Source organism: Engystomops pustulosus, chromosome 2 (genome assembly GCF_040894005.1).
Source record: "Engystomops pustulosus chromosome 2, aEngPut4.maternal, whole genome shotgun sequence".
Lineage (NCBI taxonomy): Eukaryota > Metazoa > Chordata > Amphibia > Anura > Leptodactylidae > Engystomops > Engystomops pustulosus.
The window spans coordinates 82,000,548-82,020,295 of NC_092412.1; the positions used below are offsets into that span (position 1 = coordinate 82,000,548).

Below are 19,748 nucleotides of genomic sequence, written 5' to 3' on the forward strand. Positions count from 1 at the left end.
CAAGATTAGTGCACGTGACAACAGACACAACTGTAATTTAAAAGATGCCATTTACCTTCTACCTGACTTTCTTTTTCAAGAGTTCATCTGGTATTGAGAAGAAGTTGACTATTACAGATATAGTTTAAATAGTTATCTGCAAAGAAGTAGGAGGCTCTCTTCACACCTGCGCCTGACTTCTTAGGCGCCTCCATCACAAATTCATGTACAGATATTTGATGGAAATGAATACTGCATGCAGGACTATGAACCCAGATGGGCCTCAGTGGGTACCCCCGATGAATATTTTCTGCTATCAATCTATTGATTAATTAAGAATGAAAAAAATACATAATATTAAATCCAGTAAGGGCGTCACTTGCTTACATAAGTGACCATAAATTGTGTAATGTTTATCAAATGCTGAGTATATGATGCCTAGAAGACCACCAAGTATCCCTGCGCTGTTCATGTATCAATGTATCGAATGGGGTAGTGAAGTAAGATAAACCCTTTGAATAAGAACGGAGGTGGACAAAATTGTTGGTATCCCTCATTTAATGGAAGAAAAACCCACAATGGTCACAGAAATAACTTGAGTCTGACAAAAGTAAAAATAAATAACATTTCTATGAAAATGAACAAATGAAAGGCAGACATTGCTTTTCAAAAAATAAAACTCATCAAACCGGCTTGGACAGAAATGATAGTTCCCTTAACTTAAAGGGGTATTCCCATTTCGGCAAATGAATGTTATTGTTTGTATTATAAAAAGTTAAACATTTTTTGAATATACTTTCTGTATCAATTCCTCACAGATTTCTAGATCTCTGCTTGCTGTCCTTCTATAGAAAGCTTCTATGTTTACTTCCAGTGGACAGAAATCTGACCATGGTCACACAGGTGTGCAGCTCGTTAGAACACACAGCTCTGATTACTGTCTGTGACATAATGAGCCGTGTACCTGTGTGACCACGGTCAGATTTATGTCTACTGGAAATAAATTAAGACGTTTTCTATAGAATGACAGCAAGCAGAAATCTAAAAATCTGTGAGGAATTGATACAGAAAATATATTGGAAAATTGAATAACTTTTTATAACAATAACATTCATTTGCTGAACTGGGAATACCCCTTTAAAATTTTGTTGCACACAACCTTTTGGGGCAATCGCTGCAATCTAACGATTTCTGGCAATGAGACTTCTACATCTCTCAGCAGGTACTTGGGCCCTGAGTCTAGGGCTAAAGTACAGAAAATTTCTAATTACCAGAGGTTGTTTGTAACTAGGGGTCGTCTGTAAGTCGGGTGTTCTTAAGTAGGGGACCGCCTGTACTTTGACACTTCCTGCTCTGTAACTATAGTAGCGCACAGGATGGAATGCCAGTGTCTCAGCACGGAAGAACACAGAGGACTGGAGTGCATCTGCCCCCAGACCGCGCACCTGGGGGCCCATTTTTATTAAGTGGAGGCTGCTGTCGGTCATTTTTGTTGAAGGCGGCTAATGCTGACGCTCAGTTTTATAGTGTAGAGGCTGCTGCTGGTCATTTTTTTATTGATTGGGGGCTGCTGATGGTCATTTTCATTGAGTGGAGGCTGCTGATGGTCACTTTTATTGAGTAGAGGCTGCTGATGGTCATTTTTATTGAATGGAGGCTGCTGTTGATGGTCATTTTTATTAAGTGGAGGCAGCTGTGTGATGTGTGAGAAGGGGGTGGCAGCATGATGGGGGCCCTGAACCAAAGTTCGCATGCACCCATGGTGTTTTCCCAACAGGTCTGGCCAGCATTGTGCGGTTTAATCAATCCTAGTGATAAAGGAAGTTTACTATGACATCCTCAAACACACATTGTAAAAATAAAAGACAGACTCCAATATATTTTTTAAAAACTCTTTTAGTGCATCACTTTTGTACAAATGAAAGCAAACTATATTGCTAAATAGTACTGACAAATATTATCTAGTACAAAAGGTCCAATAACAGCTCTGAAGGGACATATAACTTTATGATTTAACTGCCCAAGTAAAAGAGCATTATTTGTGATACAATGTATAGAAATGTAAAACATCTCCATAATAAACTTTACGCTTTAACTATAAAAATACAGATACTAAACATATCAATGCAAAATCAGTAAGAGGCTAAATAACATAACAAAACAATCAAACTTTACACCAGTAGCAATTGCCGTCAAGTGCCCAAAGATTAAAGTACACACAAAGTGCCTAATATGTTCATCTGTAGGAATCATATTTGAAGTCACAAATACATTCATATTCCTCACAATTTTAGTAGGTCTCCAATTAATATTGTACTTTCACTAGCGGGAGATGTAAGTAATCACAAGGGGGTTCTGGTCCGGAGATCTGAAGGATTGGGCAATGAAGTTCCACATGCTTGATCCCACATTAATAATGTTAGCGGTAGAGAAGGGACACAACCATATACAAAGGCCATCCGCTCTTGCCAAAATAGTCAGGTTGGGCTTTTTTTTTTTTAGGCTCACACTATGTGCTGACACCTCTTTGCTGCAGAGACTATAGGAAGTGCCAAGGAAGCAGGGGGGGGAGGGGGAGATAGAAAGGTGCCTCCGTAGTGTAACACCAGCCTGTGGATCCAGAGCACAGCGGGCTTCTGGCTCATTAGCACAATTTTAAAAAGTGATTTTAGAAGGAAGGAGGCCATGGATAACAAATATAAGATGATTACCACAGTCATGGTGCCTGGATCTATGAGTAAGTGTCCCTGGTTTATCCATGCTTGATTTTAATGCTAGATTTCCTTTAAATAGAATTATAACATGCCATGGATATGGATAGTAGGAATCTATTTACGTCCACACTTACCTTTTCCGCAGCCAGCATCCATTCACTGGTATTGAAAAACTAATCATTCTATACATACTAACTGAAATACAAGACGAAGGTGAAATAATAGAGTACAATATCCTGAACTGTATATTCCTGCCTGAGAACATGCAGTCCTGTTACTGACTCCTGGAAATAGTGTGAGCATCATCTTGTACACACTGATAACATGTGCAGCAGAGGGCCACCAGTATCGCTCTAAACAATGGGGGGGATTATCAAGAGCTGATGCAGCGTGTGCTATAACCTATGTCTAGAACTGGCTCTAGCTAATGTCACTTTTTAAGGCTCCATTCAATACTCTTTTACTGGTGAATTCCTTTAAGTGATATGGGGACACTGGAAAGTACTATGGATAAAAATAAACATTTTCTTTTTCATTAAGTAATAGACATCAGAATGACAATATTAGATTAGAATTACGGTAAATGCAATTCTTCCTTACATAATTCTAACCTACCTACAACCCAGAGACACTTTGTTTTGGTTTATTTAAAAATAGCCAATACTAAAATGTCACTTACTTGAATGGCTTCAATAATATACAGAATTTTATAGTTAAATATTAAAGTGTTTGAGACAGTTTTCTGTCCGACTTAGAATGAATGTGCAAACCGCGTGCACACGCATTTATAAAAGTGTCTGCGCCAGTTTTTTATAGCAAAATACTATTTTTAGTGTGCGAGCACCCTTAGTGTACTTATGTCTCTCAAAAGGACGTACTTGGAACTCAAACTCTTACTGCTGACCACATGGGATTCTAGAAATAGAAACAATAAATGTCCATCCACAAAACTAAATGTCAAAAGAAAAAAAGCTGTAACCAGTACCCTATATGCCGTCCTTACAGGGCATATGATAGGCATATCAAGGCATTACCCTTTCACTTTGTAAATATGGTAATAACATGAATAACAATATACAAGCCTAAAAGAGGCAAACGATAAAGAAGATGATTTCTGATAAAACAAACGAATGGACACAATCTCTGTGGTTAAACCAAGGGTAACAAATAGAAATTAGTTACATCTATAAGGCACTGGAATAAGCTGTCCTACAGAGTAGATAAGGAGTTCCTTGAGCCAATCTTATACATATATATTTTTTTAAATTTTTGTTTTTATCAAGTGGTCTTCACACCATCTACTTTGGTTCCCAAGTTTTTACTTTAGGTGGATCTCTAGTTTCAAAGTTCCTTCAATGAATGAAGATACACTTCTTACGTCAGAATGGAGAAGGCCCTTTTACACAGACAAATGATTGTTTTGTTCCTACAAATGTTCATTTGCACAATGCTCAGAACAAGAAAGAATTCAGGTAATGAAAATATAAAAAAAGAGGAACACAATCATTTTCCTATGCTACATGTTAAGCAAGTGCTGATTTCCTTGCAGAACCAACTTCGTATTAAGGTTACCTGCACAGAAACAATGCAATATCGGGCTGCAACAGAGCTATGCGTCACTGCTTGTGAGGTCGCTGCATGAGCCGCAAGCTTGGGCAGGAAAGAGACCTGCTCTATGTGGTATACGGCCAGCGCAGGTACAAAACGTTTGTATGCAAGTGGCCTATCACCCATCTAGCCTTCTGTATTCGATATGGTAGACTATTAATTCTATACAGTAAGGACTTCTTTACAGGCTATTTTTTTATCTGTGCATATGCTTTTACTTTACTATATATGCCTGTGAGTGTATTATAATAAAACAAGACTCTAATACCCAATGACATAAAAATTATGAAACTGCCTGTGTATTTTATATACAAATATCGTTTAGATGGCCATAATATCATCACAATGAAGGCTCCACAATCTTTGGGGTCTTTGATATTCTTCTTCTTAACTCCATATGATTGTTGCTGAACCATTTTACAGGGTGGTTTTGTCTTCGCTAACGCACCATAAATTGAGTTAAAAAATGACCCAGATTTTTGCATTTTAAATAAATATTCTATGAGAATGCAAAAGAGTTTGCCCATTCATTCGCATCAAAATGTGCTGGTCTGATTTACAATTTATATTGTTCTAAACCCGTTAATAAAGTACATGCCAGGTTGGTAGGGAAGGGGAGTGTACATGTGCCTGTTAACTAAAAAAAAAAAAAAAAAAATTAATGAACCAACCCCAACACATACACACAGACTTAAAATGATTTAGGTTTAGTGTTTCCGTTCAATGTACAATTACTGTAGATGTATTTATACAAGGGCGGTTCTAATAACTTTATTGTAATCCTCACTTTTTGAGCACTTTTTGCAGTGGTATAAGTAGAAGGTGAATGAGACAAATTTATAGAAGAAACTCAGATGTAAGATAGTGAGTCTTAAGAAAACTGTGCCATCTCCCTTCCCCTCAACTGGGAACATACACCAGTTAAGGGAGGAAATCATTGTGCAAGGAGTTTACTTTTTCCTATTGTAACGAGATCCATTCCCATTTTTAATGGAAATGAACACAAATGATAATAGAAGTCCCAAACACAACAACTGGGCTTGTAGACTATAACTGCATTAACTGGTTAATAGGTTTGTGTTGTCCATTTTGTAGCACATAAAATGAGAAAAAAGGTTAAAAAACTGAACCAATAAAAAAAACAAAAAAAATGTAAATAAATCTACAGTTTAAGAACCGTTTTATGCAGGAGAAATTGGGGGGCATTTATCATGGCTTTCCAGTTTTCTTGGGTACAATCCATGAAAAAGTTGCAGGGAGAGGTGGGATTTGGTTTGGGACCAGACAGCTTGGCACACGTACTATAACCACATGGATACACCAGTTCTTGATCAGATCCCCCATTGCCTTTTAGTTGCTGTTTGTTATTGTGTTAGGTAACATAATTTAGAATTTTATTTTAGTTGTTTTTAGTCTAATGTGCAGGTAAATAAAATATTCACGCATCCTTCCTGATTAAACAAGATGATATTTACATATAGATACTAAGGTGGCTTATGAGCATTTACATATATTTCCTTCCGATCACAGTGACGCCAAAAAATTATTCAGAACGTGAGGACTAAAATAGTAGAGCTTCTGGTAATATCAGCTGTATGCCAAGAAATAAACCTGTGTATTATCAGTTGTCCTCATGTAATAACCAATTATAAAATTGAAGAGCAAGCAGGGTCTTTTTATTGAGTACATAAAAATCTAAGTGCCAAAACCACATCCCTGGAATTTATCAGCGCATTATTAAGGATCAAGTGTGGTACCGGGCAAAATATCCATGACTCCGCTTCCACACCAATAATAAAATAAACATAATTTCAAATTCAGCGCGACAGTCCCTAAATGTTCCAAACCATAACGAGACCGTGGTAAATTATTTCCTGAACATGTATTAAATAAAGCAAAAACAAAAGAAAACTGCAGATTAGTTTATTAGCTTGTCATGCAATTGTATTGAAGATTTAAGGTGCTCTTCCACATAGCCGCTGGTGGTAGACCAGCCTCAGATCCTACCAAGTCGGCATCATGTCTGGAAACCAGACTCTCCCAAGGTGCTTTGAAACTTCCCAATGAATTTGCTCCAAGTTATACTTCTGATCAGGAATTAAAACTTCCTCCATGATAGAAAGCTGGGACAGGCGACCACCACACATCTTTACAAACTCTACGAATGCAGAGCAAGAGACCTCGCACTCCCCGAGTCCAATGGCTGTCAGGCTCTTGCATCGCTCTGCAATGCGAATCAGTTCTTCGTCCAGGGGCCGAAGTCCATTAGCACAAACAACCAACTCCACGAGCCGAGGACAGGTCATCCCGACACGACCCAGGACTTCCTTGCTTACAGATCTCCCAAAGTACAGGTGTGTGACCGGCGTTTCATAGCGGAAAAAAGGATCAAACTCTTCTTCATAGAGGAAAAAGTACATGACCAGGTTCACCTTGGGAGAATGCTTTATCAGAGCATCCCAGCTGCTTTTCTGAATGGTGTGAAAGTGCGTTTGTCCTGGGTTCTCGCTGACCACATCAATGCGTAGATGTTCTAGTCGCACATGTTTTTCAGAAGACAATGCCAGGAGCAGCTCATCGCTCAGTAAATAGTAATTCAAAGCCAATTCCCGCAGACCATGACACTGATCCGCTACACATAAAATTCCTGAAACAAATATTAAGAGGTTTTAAGTTCCTCACAATAAATACTTATATTGAATGATTTATGAGTGTATTTTGAGTCAACTTATTTTTCCTATAAAAGGGTTCATCTAGCTGATGTGTGGGTCTCTCACAGGCAGCAGATAAAACACAAGAACTAGCAATGCCTTACTATACATTAAAGGAAAATATGCAAAGTTTTCCAGGATGGGATAAGGAAAACCACACCTCTTTTAGCTACCTTGTAGGCAGCTCCCTTGACATCAAGCATGACCTACAAGAGGCCTTATGACATGCTGCTGGATTACAACCAATCCAGTATATGTATTCCAGTAGGAACGGACTCCCAAATGTAGACAGCAATGTTTCCTTATCCCATCCTGGAAAACTGCATATTTTCCCAGAAAATATGCAAATATGCAAAGTCTTCTAGCATCCATGGCTAGAAGACTCCACACGCCTACACGGTGGCCTTAATTGGCAGTCTCCATAAGGAGAACTCTTATTTGCTGACCCTAGTCACAAGCCTCTGACCCAGCCAAAACAGTTCCCTATGCCGTACTAAGGAGACCCAATCAGGTCCAAACAGTGCTGTCTACAGTTGGGAATCTGTTCCTTCTGGAATAGATATACTGGATTGGTTCTAATCCTGCAGCATGTCATAAGGCTTCTTCTAGGTCATGCTTGATGTCAAGGGAGCTGCCTTACAGGGTAGCCAAAAGAGGCGTGGTTTTCCTTCTCCCATCCTGGAAAACCTCAATGCCAGGCGGTTCGCAAGGCACTGTGATTAATACAGGGCTTGTATGCCAGACAATTTGCGGACAAGCTCTGATATATCTCCCTTAAATTCCGATTCAATGTTTACTGAAAGTAAAGATTTGCAACATGTACTTAAAACAACATATACAATAATGGGTTTTACCTGCAGGAGAGACATGTGGACAACTGCTCATTTTCAGGAGCTTTAAGGTGTCGCTATTGTTAGCCACCAGCACTTTCAGAGATGGATCATCAACCGGAGTATCATCAATTTTAAGAGATGAGAGCGATTTTGAGTTGACAAACACAACAGTGAGTGCAGAAATGAAGTGTGACTACAAAACAAGAGCAAAACACGTTCTTTGAATGAAGGATCATTTAAGACCAAAACATATCTTTTAAATGAACATTATTTAAACAATCTGTCAAAAAACTCAAACATTGCTACCTTCCATCCAGACAATGATTGTCAGTCATCTGAGTGCGTTGTTTCACCTGACAAATGTTTTGGTTGTTTTGGGAGATTTATTGCAGATGTTTCTGCATTCAAGGCCTGATGCACAAAACGGTGTGCAAAGACAAACTACAGCTAGCGCACCTCCCCATGGCCTTCTACTGGGCATTGTGACCACTTGTGTATGCGGCCTAATACAGTTGAAAACAGTTTTTATTCTGACACTGCAAACACATTCTTATATACAGGTCTGGAACGAATAAAAAGTAGCAGAGTCACTACACTACACTAAAGGGATTGTTGCTGTGGATTTTTCCCTGCTTCAATGCAATTGAAATAGCCTGACAGTAGGAGTCAAGTGTCAAACAGGGCATTAAAATACCCAAACAAACCCACTTGCTGTTATTTAGCAACTTATTTAGGTGTTCAAAAGTTATAACCATATAAAGCGACGCAAGTCAGAATCCAAAAAATGGGACTGAGCTTTAAGCTACAAAATGGCTGCGTCCTTAAGGGGTTAATGGTGAAAAAAAACAGCCATATAAAATATGGTGAAATTACCGTGTATACTTGAGCTACTGGGCAGCAGGAGGCTGCCTGGCTATATACTGAGGGACAGGGGGCTGCCTGGCTATATACTGAGGGACAGGGGGCTGCCTGGCTATATACTGAGGGACAGGGGGCTGCCTGGCTATATACTGAGGGACAGGGGGCTGCCTGGCTATATACTGAGGGACAGGGGGCTGCCTGGCTATATACTGAGGGACAGGGGGCTGCCTGGCTATATACTGAGGGACAGGGGGCTGCCTGGCTATATACTGAGGGACAGGGGGCTGCCTGGATATAAACTGGGGGGAGGGGTGTGGAGACACAGGCTGGCACTAATGCATTTCCCACCCTAGGCTTATACTCAAGTTAATAGGTTTTCCCAATTTTTTGTGGTACAATTAGGTACCATGGCTTATATTCGGGTATATATGGCACTCACTTTTCTATGGATTATGCACATTAAGTCATGCATTTGCATAACACTATAGGAAGGCTAAAGGTCTTTACCTTTGGTAAATCCATAAAGCTGGGTCGAGCAGTCGATATAAGTCCAAGTGTTTTCAGAGAGCAGTTTACAAGTTGTGAAAGAATATCACATGCAGCTTCGGCCGATTCCTTACTACTATCAACCTAAAAACACACAAAAAAAAACTCATTCATGTCACCTACAAGGTATAAAGTGTAATAAAATAAATGTCAACCTTCGCTAGAACAACTTGTTTGTGCACAGAGGTAACAATATCTTTGCAGATGAGACATCTTGTGATACATTAATGATCTAACATTAATTGGCAATGACCATTTAAGAAATATCAAGCCAGAGAGGCCTTGTGTATAGCAATTTACCCAATCCTTATGTATAGTAATTTACCAAATCCTGCAAAGCATAGGTAGGCATTATAAACCTTCTCCGGACATCAATGTAGAATGCTGAGCAAAGTCACATAAATACAAACATACAGTATGAAATAATGACATCACTACAATATTGCTGGGCTGGAGTCACACTGCAGTGTTTAAAGCAGATTCTTATTAAAGCATAACCAACTTTTTTTTCCTTATAATTTCATTAATCAATAGTGTGACAGATAATCTCCCTTCTTCTCCTGCCATATCTATTGCAAAGTAAAGAGAATAACAATCTGATTGGAGGAGGTCTGACCACTTCTGCGCCTTTAGTATGGGGGTTCCCTTCTCCCTATCTGATGGACCAGCAGGGGTCCTGGTGCTGCATCTAATATCTGGAGTAATTTGGGAGTGCCAGAAGTTGCCAAGCACAGCGCTCTGCTGGAACAAAACTTGTAACAAATTTAAAGTGGCTAGAAACATTATCTACTTCTTCTGTCTGTGGGAGTAAGGCCACTTTCACACGGCTGTATGAAAACGGACAAGCCGTAGCCTAACTATACTGGCAGCATACGGCCAGATTATTTTCAATGGGCAATACGGCATTACTGTTTTTACGTCTCGGTAGGGTGGACAATATGGCCATAAAATAAAGAGCATGTCCTATTTTCTTCTGTATTTCCATTCCGTAGGCCGCATAGAAGTCTATGGGAGCTTTTAAAATATGTGTTGCATACGTGTAGCATGCGGTTGTGTGCTGCCTATATAAGTAACCAGAACCAGTGGGAGTTGCATCTGTCAGTCAGCCAATAGTCCGCCATCATTTGCCAACACATATTTTATATTGTACTGATACAGTGACATATGTGCACATACGGATGAAAAACATTGTGTACATAAAGATTCATACGGAACAGAAATCCTACATTTGGTGAAGAACTTATTCAGAGACAGTTATAGATGAAGGAAGAAAGTGTAAAAATAGCACTGGTCAAAGAAGAATTATTTGTTGTATCAAAGTTTACTATAATCACTTATGACTTAATGAAACTAAAATGATAAGGTTAAAAAAAAAAATCATACTTCAACTACTTCTGCTTCTGGCTTAATTTTAGAAGACTGCATTCAAAAACTACATGTGTGTATTCAGCTTAAAACAGATATTTGTTCACCATAATAACCCCCACAATCTTCAAGGTCTATAGTCTTTGTCTTATCTAACCCTAACCCATCCTGGAATGTTGCACATTCATTTGCAGAAGTTTAAACTACACATGAATGCATGTCAGTCATTTTGTAGCTAGTATAAGGCTCCTAGCAAGTGCCTTATTATAAGAAGTTATAATGGTATAAAAGGGCAATAATCTGACTAGGCAGAGAGTTTACATGTCCTATTGTAAATACATACATGTTACACATTACATGGGCCACCATTTCAGTTAAAAGCCAGCCAGACATTTCTGATAAGTGACCATCCTTACAGAGCAACCAGCCCTCCTAGATCAGAGAGACTACCCACCTTTACAACTACAGCACTATACAAGTAAACAGAGTGCCAGGCACACATATACACCAACACTGCAATCACAGAAGGACTTCTCTCTTAGTTGCTGGGGATTCGCCCATTGGGGTAGTTCACTACTCTGAATCTGATGATGTTTTACAATCTGATCTGCAGAAATGTTTTTACTATTTGCTAAACCTGCATTGTCAACGCAAAAGAAACTTTTGCTGCTTATAACTTCCTGCAGGACACTAACATTTCAGCTGCAATAATGGCATCACAAAAAAAGGTAAAACAAAAAAACACACACAGAAAATTTTCTTAAGAAGATTTCCATTTACTAAGGATAGCTACACACAAGATCCATGAGATGAAATGATTGTTACCTTGAAGCTGACATACTGTAGGTGGTTGGAGTGCCTCTTGATGATCTGTTTGATCAGGTCGGGATGTGTTGCCTTCAGATAAGACGTCGCCGGCTGATTGAGCTCAAATTCAAAGCATCTCCAGAGGTCGGGCATGTGAAACACGTGGTTCCAGTTTCGGCACACTTGTGAGGCATGTGCACGATCCAAAAGAGGCAAATACTGAAAAATCTGCAGAATAATATCAGGAAGTAGATTACCCCAGTCATGATCCTTGGATGGATTTGTGGCCTCGTCTCCTGGATTTTTTGGCTTTTTTGACAATTCCCCCTTCTCTCCGACAGACAACCCAATGCTGGTGTCGCTGGCCATTCTTCCTCTTTTCATCCTGCACATAAACAGATGATACATTAGTAACCTGCAGAACAGCTACTATCCGAAAGCAAATTATGGTTCACACGGGAAAGAAGAGGAAAAGTAAATCTTTCAGATATATTATACATTTAAGACAAAATGCTTTCTCCTGTGTTACGAAGACCGTTATTATACCAACATCCTCAAAAGCCATAAAAAACATGAAATGGATGCAGCAAGTTTCTCAAGCGTTTTTATCATCCAAATGCACATATAATCAGAAAAAATATGGAGGAGTTCCTGATAAAATAAAACAAAATACATACATGGGTAATTACTATTATATAAGCTTCCTGCTAGGTTTCCCGCAGGTGGCATAAATAGCAATATACCTATTTATTATCATAAAATAAATCCTGCTACCAACACCTAAATATGGGTGGTGTCACACAAAGCTTTATACTGAAAAAAAAAAAAAACATATCTTCTATAAGGGTGCATTCACACGTGATGTTGAGCACGTGCGTTTCAAAACGCAATGAAACAGCTGAAGAGAGATTAACCTAATTAAATTAATGTTGATATTTGTGTTTACAAAAGGCATTTAGACAATGTATATCTTCACACAGTTAAAGCATCACCCCGTGTAAAAACAAGATGATAGAACAATGGCGAAAATTTCCATAGATGGCTGGTCATTAGGGTCATTACACCCAAGACATTTCAATGATGTCTTTATACAGGGATTGCTATGAATGGTCAGTCAAATCTGACTGACTAGTCATAGCTAAAAAGTTAAAAGAAAGTATCTTGTCTCAGCAGCTCATTCCTGCCAGGAGATCTGAGGAAGAGCTCTATGAAGCGATTTGTGCCCTTCACAGTTAAAACTCAGCAAACACACACACACCTCCCTACATACTTGTTATGTTTCCCAGTTAACCCCTTCTTCTAGAATCTGCTGCTTGCTTCCATTGTTTTACTACAAAGTACATAAAGGGTAGATAAACGACTGAAAAGTTGTTTTGCATAATTTAAGGGGGCAGTTTGACAAAATAGGGGGATTTAAGCAGATTGCAGATATATTGTAAACTTTATATGTAAATGTTCCTGAAGATTTGTATATGTACAATTCAATTTTAAACTTCTAACATCCCAAAATAATAACACCTTATGGGGACACATGGAATTGAAGGCACTGCTATCTGAGTTAAATGCATTTTTCACTGATCTAAAGCTAAAGAAACAAACCACAGTCATCTGAAGGTGTGAAAAACTGACTGAAAATGCATCAAAATCATGTGTAAAAACGGCAACACAACTGAATCCCAGTAGGAAATTATTAGAGTGACATTGAAAAAGTAATCACTGACAGAACCATGATAACTAGTGCAATGCTCGTATGAAAGGAGCCTCATACCTTCTAACCTACCTGCCTAACTACATTTCTACTGCAATCTACAAAGAACCGATTAGAAAAGGTACTGACTAACAGGAAGATCTTCTCCCCTGCAGACATATACACCTGTTCTTTCATGCATGGGAAGGTGACATGAGGACAGCCTTTACCTTAAAGAACCTAAACAATTACAAATAATAAAATGTATTAACAAACCCAACGTGCCGTTGCAGATACTGACCGAAAAGCTAGCTGAAATATAGCTTATAATAATACATCTTTATTTCTATAGATGGGATAGAGATACAAATAACATAAGATATTACTGGATAATAACATGGTCAGGTGAAACAATAGTTGTGAGGGCTCTGCCCACAAGAGCTTACAGTCTATGAGGGCGGGGGGGGGTGATAGTGCTTGTATTATGGTTTATAAAATATACATAAATAAATAACAGGCATAAGCCAGCCATTGATCTCTCACCATTCACCAGAGTCCATGGTGCATGAGCTTGTAGGGAGGAATAAACAGTCAAGGTTTGTAAAAAGGGAGTCAAAGTCACAACTCTAAAAGGGAGTTCCCAAAGGTAGGGAATATAATAGGTCTGCCTTTTTTAATTGGCTAGGGGTCTGACAGTCCGGCATAGAGCATTTCAGAGTATTGGTGCCGCTCAGGAGTCATGAGATGGGCAACCAGTGCGGTGACCGGCACAGACTGGAGGCATTCATGTAAAGTCTGGATAGATAGTAAAGCATTAAGTTTAGAAAGTGGAAAACGGATTAATATGATACAAAGAAGAGGTCAGAGTCAGGCATGACCACCAAGAAAGTGGGCCTGCTGCCTCATCGTTATGGAAAGACCACAGACACTACACATCAGGGTTACAATGGATAGACCCTGGAAAGGCAATTTTACAAAGATTCAGTTTCAGGTAGAAACATGAAGGGACATGATGTTAGATTTTTTTTAAAGCGCTGTAGAATATGATGGGGCTATAGAAGATGCATGCTTATTATTATTATTATTAGATACATCAGACAGATAATCATAGGGGTTCTGTCGTAAGTCAGAAGTATATACCTGGGTATCATCAGCATAAAGATGATACTTAAAAAAAAAAAAAAAATCTGTTGATAAGTTTGTCCAATGGGGCAGCGGGGAGGAAAAAGAGAAGAGCACTGAGGAACCCCGACAGTGACAGGAAGAGGAGAAGAGACATCCAGAAAAGGAGACACTGAAAGTGCACCAAGGATCAAGAGAGAACAGTGTATTTAAGGCCAAACGAGAGAAGCATCCTGAGCTGGTGGTTGTCAGTATCAAATTCTGCAGAAATCCATAGTAAAATGAAGAGAATAGTCACTTGGATTTATCTGTGAGGAGATCATTGGTGAGCAGATCAGTTTCAGTTGAATGAATCCAGCAGAAACCGGATTTTAAAAGGGCCGAGTAAGGAGTTAGCAGAGACGTAGCAGGTTAGGCGAGACTAGACCAGGTATTCCAGGTGTCTGGAGATGGGAGATTAGAGACTGGTCAGAAGTTACCTGCCCAAGACAGGTTCAAGAGCTACAGTACAGAAAGCAGATGAGCTTCCAAGAAAGTCATCCTCTGCAGCAATCTGAACAAAGTTCTGGGATCCTTTTACGTTCCTAAATGTAGGTAAAGCACGAGAAATAATACAGGGATGGTGCACAAGGACTATATCCCCCAGTAATCTGGTCCCATGGCTGTATAGTATGGTCACCAGAGAACCTCATGCTGAAGATATCCTCTATACCCTATAACTCAACACACATTGTACAAGTTCCAATATCACTATTACAAAAAAATAAACAAGGAACTGACAGGACGATCCTAGGTAAATGCTTAGACATACGAGCTGATTTGTGACTCACCACATTACATATACAGTACTTATACATATTAAACATCTAATAATTACATTGAAAACAGGAAGTCATTTACTCGCTCCACACCCAATGCACATGCTTTTACATTATTTCATGGCTGCTTATAAAACAGCGCACACACAACAGCTATTTCAATGTCTTCTAGTTTTAGATGGTAAAGATATATTTTTGCACTAAAAAGTAAATGATGTTCACATGGAATTATGTTTTGGGGGAACTATTTTACAGTACATATCTTTTATGTGGGGGGGGGGCACACTGGAGTTTCCTGATATTTATTATACAAGTCGCTATGTTTGCTGCAGTACAACGTCTGACACCTCAGACCCCAAGATAACAGCGTTTAAGAGGTTACAATAGTTAGAACTTTAATATTCTCTGTTTAATGCCCAATTCTCATTAGCAACATCAGAAATGCAACACACACAACATTGGTATGTTCTTCTGAAACACCACAAGTCAATAAATGGTCCCTGTAGAAGGAAAACTATGTGGAGATTAATGGGGTATTCCCACCTCACCAAGTTTAGTTTAGAGGGCACCTACCATCACGATTCTACCTATAAAAAGGTAGAACGGGTGGTAGGTGGATATATGGGACGTGAGGATAGCCTTTTTAGAGCTAATCCTCACGTCCCCACTATCTTTTTAAAATCTTTATTACCCTAATATGTAAATTTTCAAAAGCGGCTACTTGGGGTTGGAGTAGCCGGACATGAGGCTACACATCACAGCTACTCCACGCCCCAGTAGCCTCTCTTCTCCTCCTACCCTGACATTTTCGGCACAGCTCTTCGTAGCTGCGCACCCTCGTCCGAGAAGCCGGCGTTCTGCGCAAGCGCAGAATGCCAGGCCCGCGGCTGCACGCCCACTGCTCCGAAACTGGAGCTACTGGGCATGCGCAGAACTCCGGCTTCTCGTGGCTTACAAGTTGAATATCAGTTTTCAATATTTTCAGAATTGACTATTTTGGAGATAAATACTGTTTTGAATGAAATTTTAAATATTTAGCATTAAAACCACCCTATATAATCAACCCATTTTCAAATCTGCACCCCTCAAACTATCAGAAACAGCATTTAGGAAGATTATTAACCCCTTTAGATCTTCATGGTAATTACATCAAAACGGAGGTGAAATTTAGAATGGTGAAATTTTGTCAGTTATATAGCCCTAAAATTTACACATTTCCAAAAGATAAAAAGAGAAAACCCATCTTACAATTTGTTATGCAATTTCTCCCGAGTACAGACCCCCCACATGTGGCCGTTACTTGTTTTATGGGTGCACAGCAAGGCGCAGAAGGGAAGGAGAGCCCTGCAGCTGCCAGGATTTTAGTTCTCTCATTGGCCCCTTTTGTAGGCATTTTTTTTGCAGGATGAGATGCTTTTTCCAGTGTTACCCTTTTAGGGTTGGTATCACCTATTGTTGAAAAATTATTAACTTTTTTTTGAGGACTTTTTTTGCATTGCCGTCTTCGAAGTGGCATAAGATTTTAACTTTTTTGGCTACGGAGTGGTTTGATGGCTTGTTTTTTGCGGGACATGATGTACTTTGCAACAATATCATTCTGGAATACATATTTTTTTGATCACTTTTTATTGCATTTTTTGTGGGATTAAATCGGTAAAAATCATAATTTTTGGAGGGTTTTTAATTTTTTTTATACTGCTTTCATCGTACGGGTTCAATTATTTTTTTACTTTTATTTTATGGGTTGTTACAGACACAGTGATACTATATACGTGGGGATTGTGTTAGGATTTAGACTTTTTGTGCATTATATGTCTCTTTATATGATATGGGGCTTATGGGCATTTTTATTAATTTATTTTTTACTGACCAATGCCGACCGTGGCATTTAATGGGTTAAACACCCGCGATCGGAGCACTAGGGGGTTAAAAATGGTCAACCCCATCCCCTAGACTGAACAAGATTGTAGGATGCCATTGCAACCGATCAGCACCCTCCGATGACATAACAAGTTGGGAGGGGGGCTATAGTCCATCCAAGATGGCAGTGCCCACCGGCAGCTCTGTTAGGTGCTGTGGTCAGGTTGGACCACAGAAATTACCAGGTTAGCTACCACGAACGGTGCCAGCTGCGGCAGTTACAGGTGGGTGTCAGCTGTGTTATACATCCGACACCTGCTGTGTATGGAGAGAGCTCAGCCCGTGAGCTCTCTCCATACACCCTCTGCATCACTCATGTGTGTCATCTGTATTAGCTTTATTATGTTTCATACCATTGAAGCATTCACCATTTAGTCCCTATGCTAAAGTTTTTTAAACAGGGACTAATTTGTCAAGCTCTGTGCAGAATCTGTGTGCACTATATAAATAAAAGGAATTATTATTATTAATCAAGATGAAAGATAGAGCTAATGGGGAACATTTATCACAATTGTCTGAGAGCAGAGCTGTTCTAGTTGCCCCTGAAAACCAACAATAGCTCAGTTTTCATTGTCCCACTGCTGTTTATAAAATAAAAGCTGAGCTCCGATTGGTTGTCATGGGCAACTAGAACAGTTCTGCTCTCAGAAACTTCTGATAAATCTCCCCCATTATGTGAGTTCTTAGTGGTTATGAACACCTTATTCAATGCATGTTGTCATTTAGTCAGGGACAAAAAGGAAGGGACTTGAAGTGCTTGTGTGAAAGAGAAACGGTGGTTCTTCTAGGCACAGCAATATGCTTTGTTGTCTCCTCCTGTTGAACATTCAGGTTACTAGACAGATTCCAACTATGGAACAGTCAAGTACAGGGAAGTAACAGAGAAAACATTTCTATTACAACAAAACACAAATCTTTTCCCTTAACTGCACCATAACTAAAGTCCAGACACAATCTGGGAACCACATAGCCAATGGCCTTATTTTTTTATTTTATGGTATACATTAAGAAAACAAACAAATAAAGCAATGGAGAGGTCCTATTGGCTGCTGTAGTTTACTGTAACATTTACGGATCTATAGATAATGCACGTCCCTTATAGCTCACAACCTTCAACCTACATTCATAACGTGAAGCTAAAAACATGTGACGTAAAGTAACCACAAGGTAGATAAACACTCAGCGCTATCAGCCACGTCTACCACAGCCTCACAGACATATATCAATGTGTAGTCCTATGTGTTTGCAGGTTACGGCTATGAGCCCTACACTGCAGCATGTATGGAGAAGACAGCGATGGTCCTGGGAATGACCTAGAATGAACCCTCTGTCTAGTGACTGCGTCTATAGGACACACACCCCTGCACCAACAATCAGGGCCAAGGTTTGGGCGATTTAGTAGCGATAATAGCCTATGGATCATCTACCTGCCACATAAATGGGTGTGTATGGAAACTACGCAGGGTGTGCACATGGACTGGCACTACAGAAACAACATAAACACAAGTCGTCATCATGAGTCAGTACTGTAAGTTTATACATAGGGGCATATACATAATAATCGCTACACACACATCTCATGACCCTTCACACATCGCCCTATACCTGGCAGAGGCCCTGGAGGGGCATGTGACGTCACGCAGCCTATAGACGTCACGTGACGCCCGCGGTATATACGGTACCTGGGTGGCGGGTCGCTTTCGGTGTACACAAGAGTGGTCGCTGTATTATGGCGTCTCCTGCTCGCATCAGCCCGGGACTGCAGTGTTGTAGCTCAGCTCTCCGGCACAGCGCAGGCCGCCCCCGGCACTCATTAGACAGCCAGGCCCTGGCCGCTCACCACGGCCACTAAGCTCCCGGGTGTGTGGGGGTAGACGTGCGGAGCAGCAAGCCCCGGTGCCCGGCTCTCTTCTCCGCGTATTATTATTATTGTTGTTGTTCCGTCTGTTAAGATGGCGGCGGCGATGCGCGCTCCCTCATGAGATGGCTGCGACTGAGGGATGTGATGAGGACGGCCACAGCTCCCGCCAGAGCGCGCAGGAGGGTGTGAGAGACAGAGGGAGGCATGGCCGAGGGCGTCCTCATCTCCTCAGCTGTATGCAGGAAATAATAACACTGAAGTTTCTCTTTGTATGACATTCATGAGCAGAAAGAATAAAAAATGTATTTCTTTTCAACTGCAAGCTGCGTTTGCTGAACACATTTAAATGCAATGTTACCTCAAAATGTGATCAAGGGGAAACTGGGATTTGCAAGGTCCTCTGATCAGGTGGAGGCAGGGCCGGTGTTATGGGTAGGCAAAGTGGGCATTTGCCCAGGGCCCTATGAAAGAGTTGAATCTCTTCTTTCAAATTAATCTAAAATTGTGTTTCTAGGTGTCAGGGAACCAGAGATATTCCAGTTTAAAGTGAGGATTTCAGACGGCATTTTATCAGTTAATATCTCTGGTTTCCTGATACAAATTTAGAAAAAGAAATGAGATTCTCAGTGTCACAAAGTCAGATATAGCCCTCTGAAGTGTACTCTACTTCCAGTTTCACCTCCCAGATGGCGTAAATTTTCTTACCGTAATTTCATTTTCCTTGAGTCTGTGAGGCAGCATGTAATGGGTTAACTCCCTTAGGTGTAAACCAGAAGACAACAGATTGATAAGCAGTATCAGTAGCAATTAGCCAATAGCTATCTACCTCTATAAAGAGGCAAGAAGACCCGTACACCTCTGTCGAATACCATCCAGTAAATAATGTTTATTAGGGTGGGAAATCGTGCTGCCTCAT

The 19,748-nt window shown here is 40.0% G+C and overlaps 1 protein-coding gene across 3 annotated transcripts; it reads right to left on the reverse strand.

Annotated features, from left to right (window-relative positions):
- Nucleotides 1-2,494: 2,494 nt before the first annotated feature.
- FBXL3 (F-box and leucine rich repeat protein 3) lies at nt 2,495-19,017 on the reverse strand. 3 transcript variants are annotated; one of them, XM_072135370.1, is made up of 5 exons: nt 18,654-19,017; nt 11,443-11,809; nt 9,214-9,336; nt 7,867-8,038; nt 2,495-6,948 (listed from the first exon to the last, which is right to left on the reverse strand). In XM_072135370.1, exons 2-5 carry the CDS (start codon nt 11,806-11,808, stop codon nt 6,305-6,307), a joined length of 1,305 nt encoding a protein of 434 aa, XP_071991471.1. In that variant the 5' UTR covers nt 11,809; nt 18,654-19,017; the 3' UTR covers nt 2,495-6,304. The 3 variants fall into 3 exon arrangements, with proteins under 3 accessions (XP_071991471.1, XP_071991472.1, XP_071991469.1); XM_072135371.1 differs by lacking the exon at nt 18,654-19,017 and adding an exon at nt 18,577-18,598; XM_072135368.1 differs by lacking the exon at nt 18,654-19,017 and adding an exon at nt 13,655-13,686.
- Between the last annotated feature and the right edge of the window lie 731 nt (nt 19,018-19,748).

Excerpts from the sequence above, each read along its gene's own strand:
- FBXL3 (XM_072135368.1), bottom strand. Across the intron at positions 8,039-9,213 it reads GCTTTATGGATTTACCAAAG|TCACACTTCATTTCTGCACT; the intron begins GTAAAGACCTTT and ends CTTGTTTTGTAG. Across the intron at positions 6,949-7,866 it reads TCCACATGTCTCTCCTGCAG|GAATTTTATGTGTAGCGGAT; the intron begins GTAAAACCCATT and ends TATTTGTTTCAG.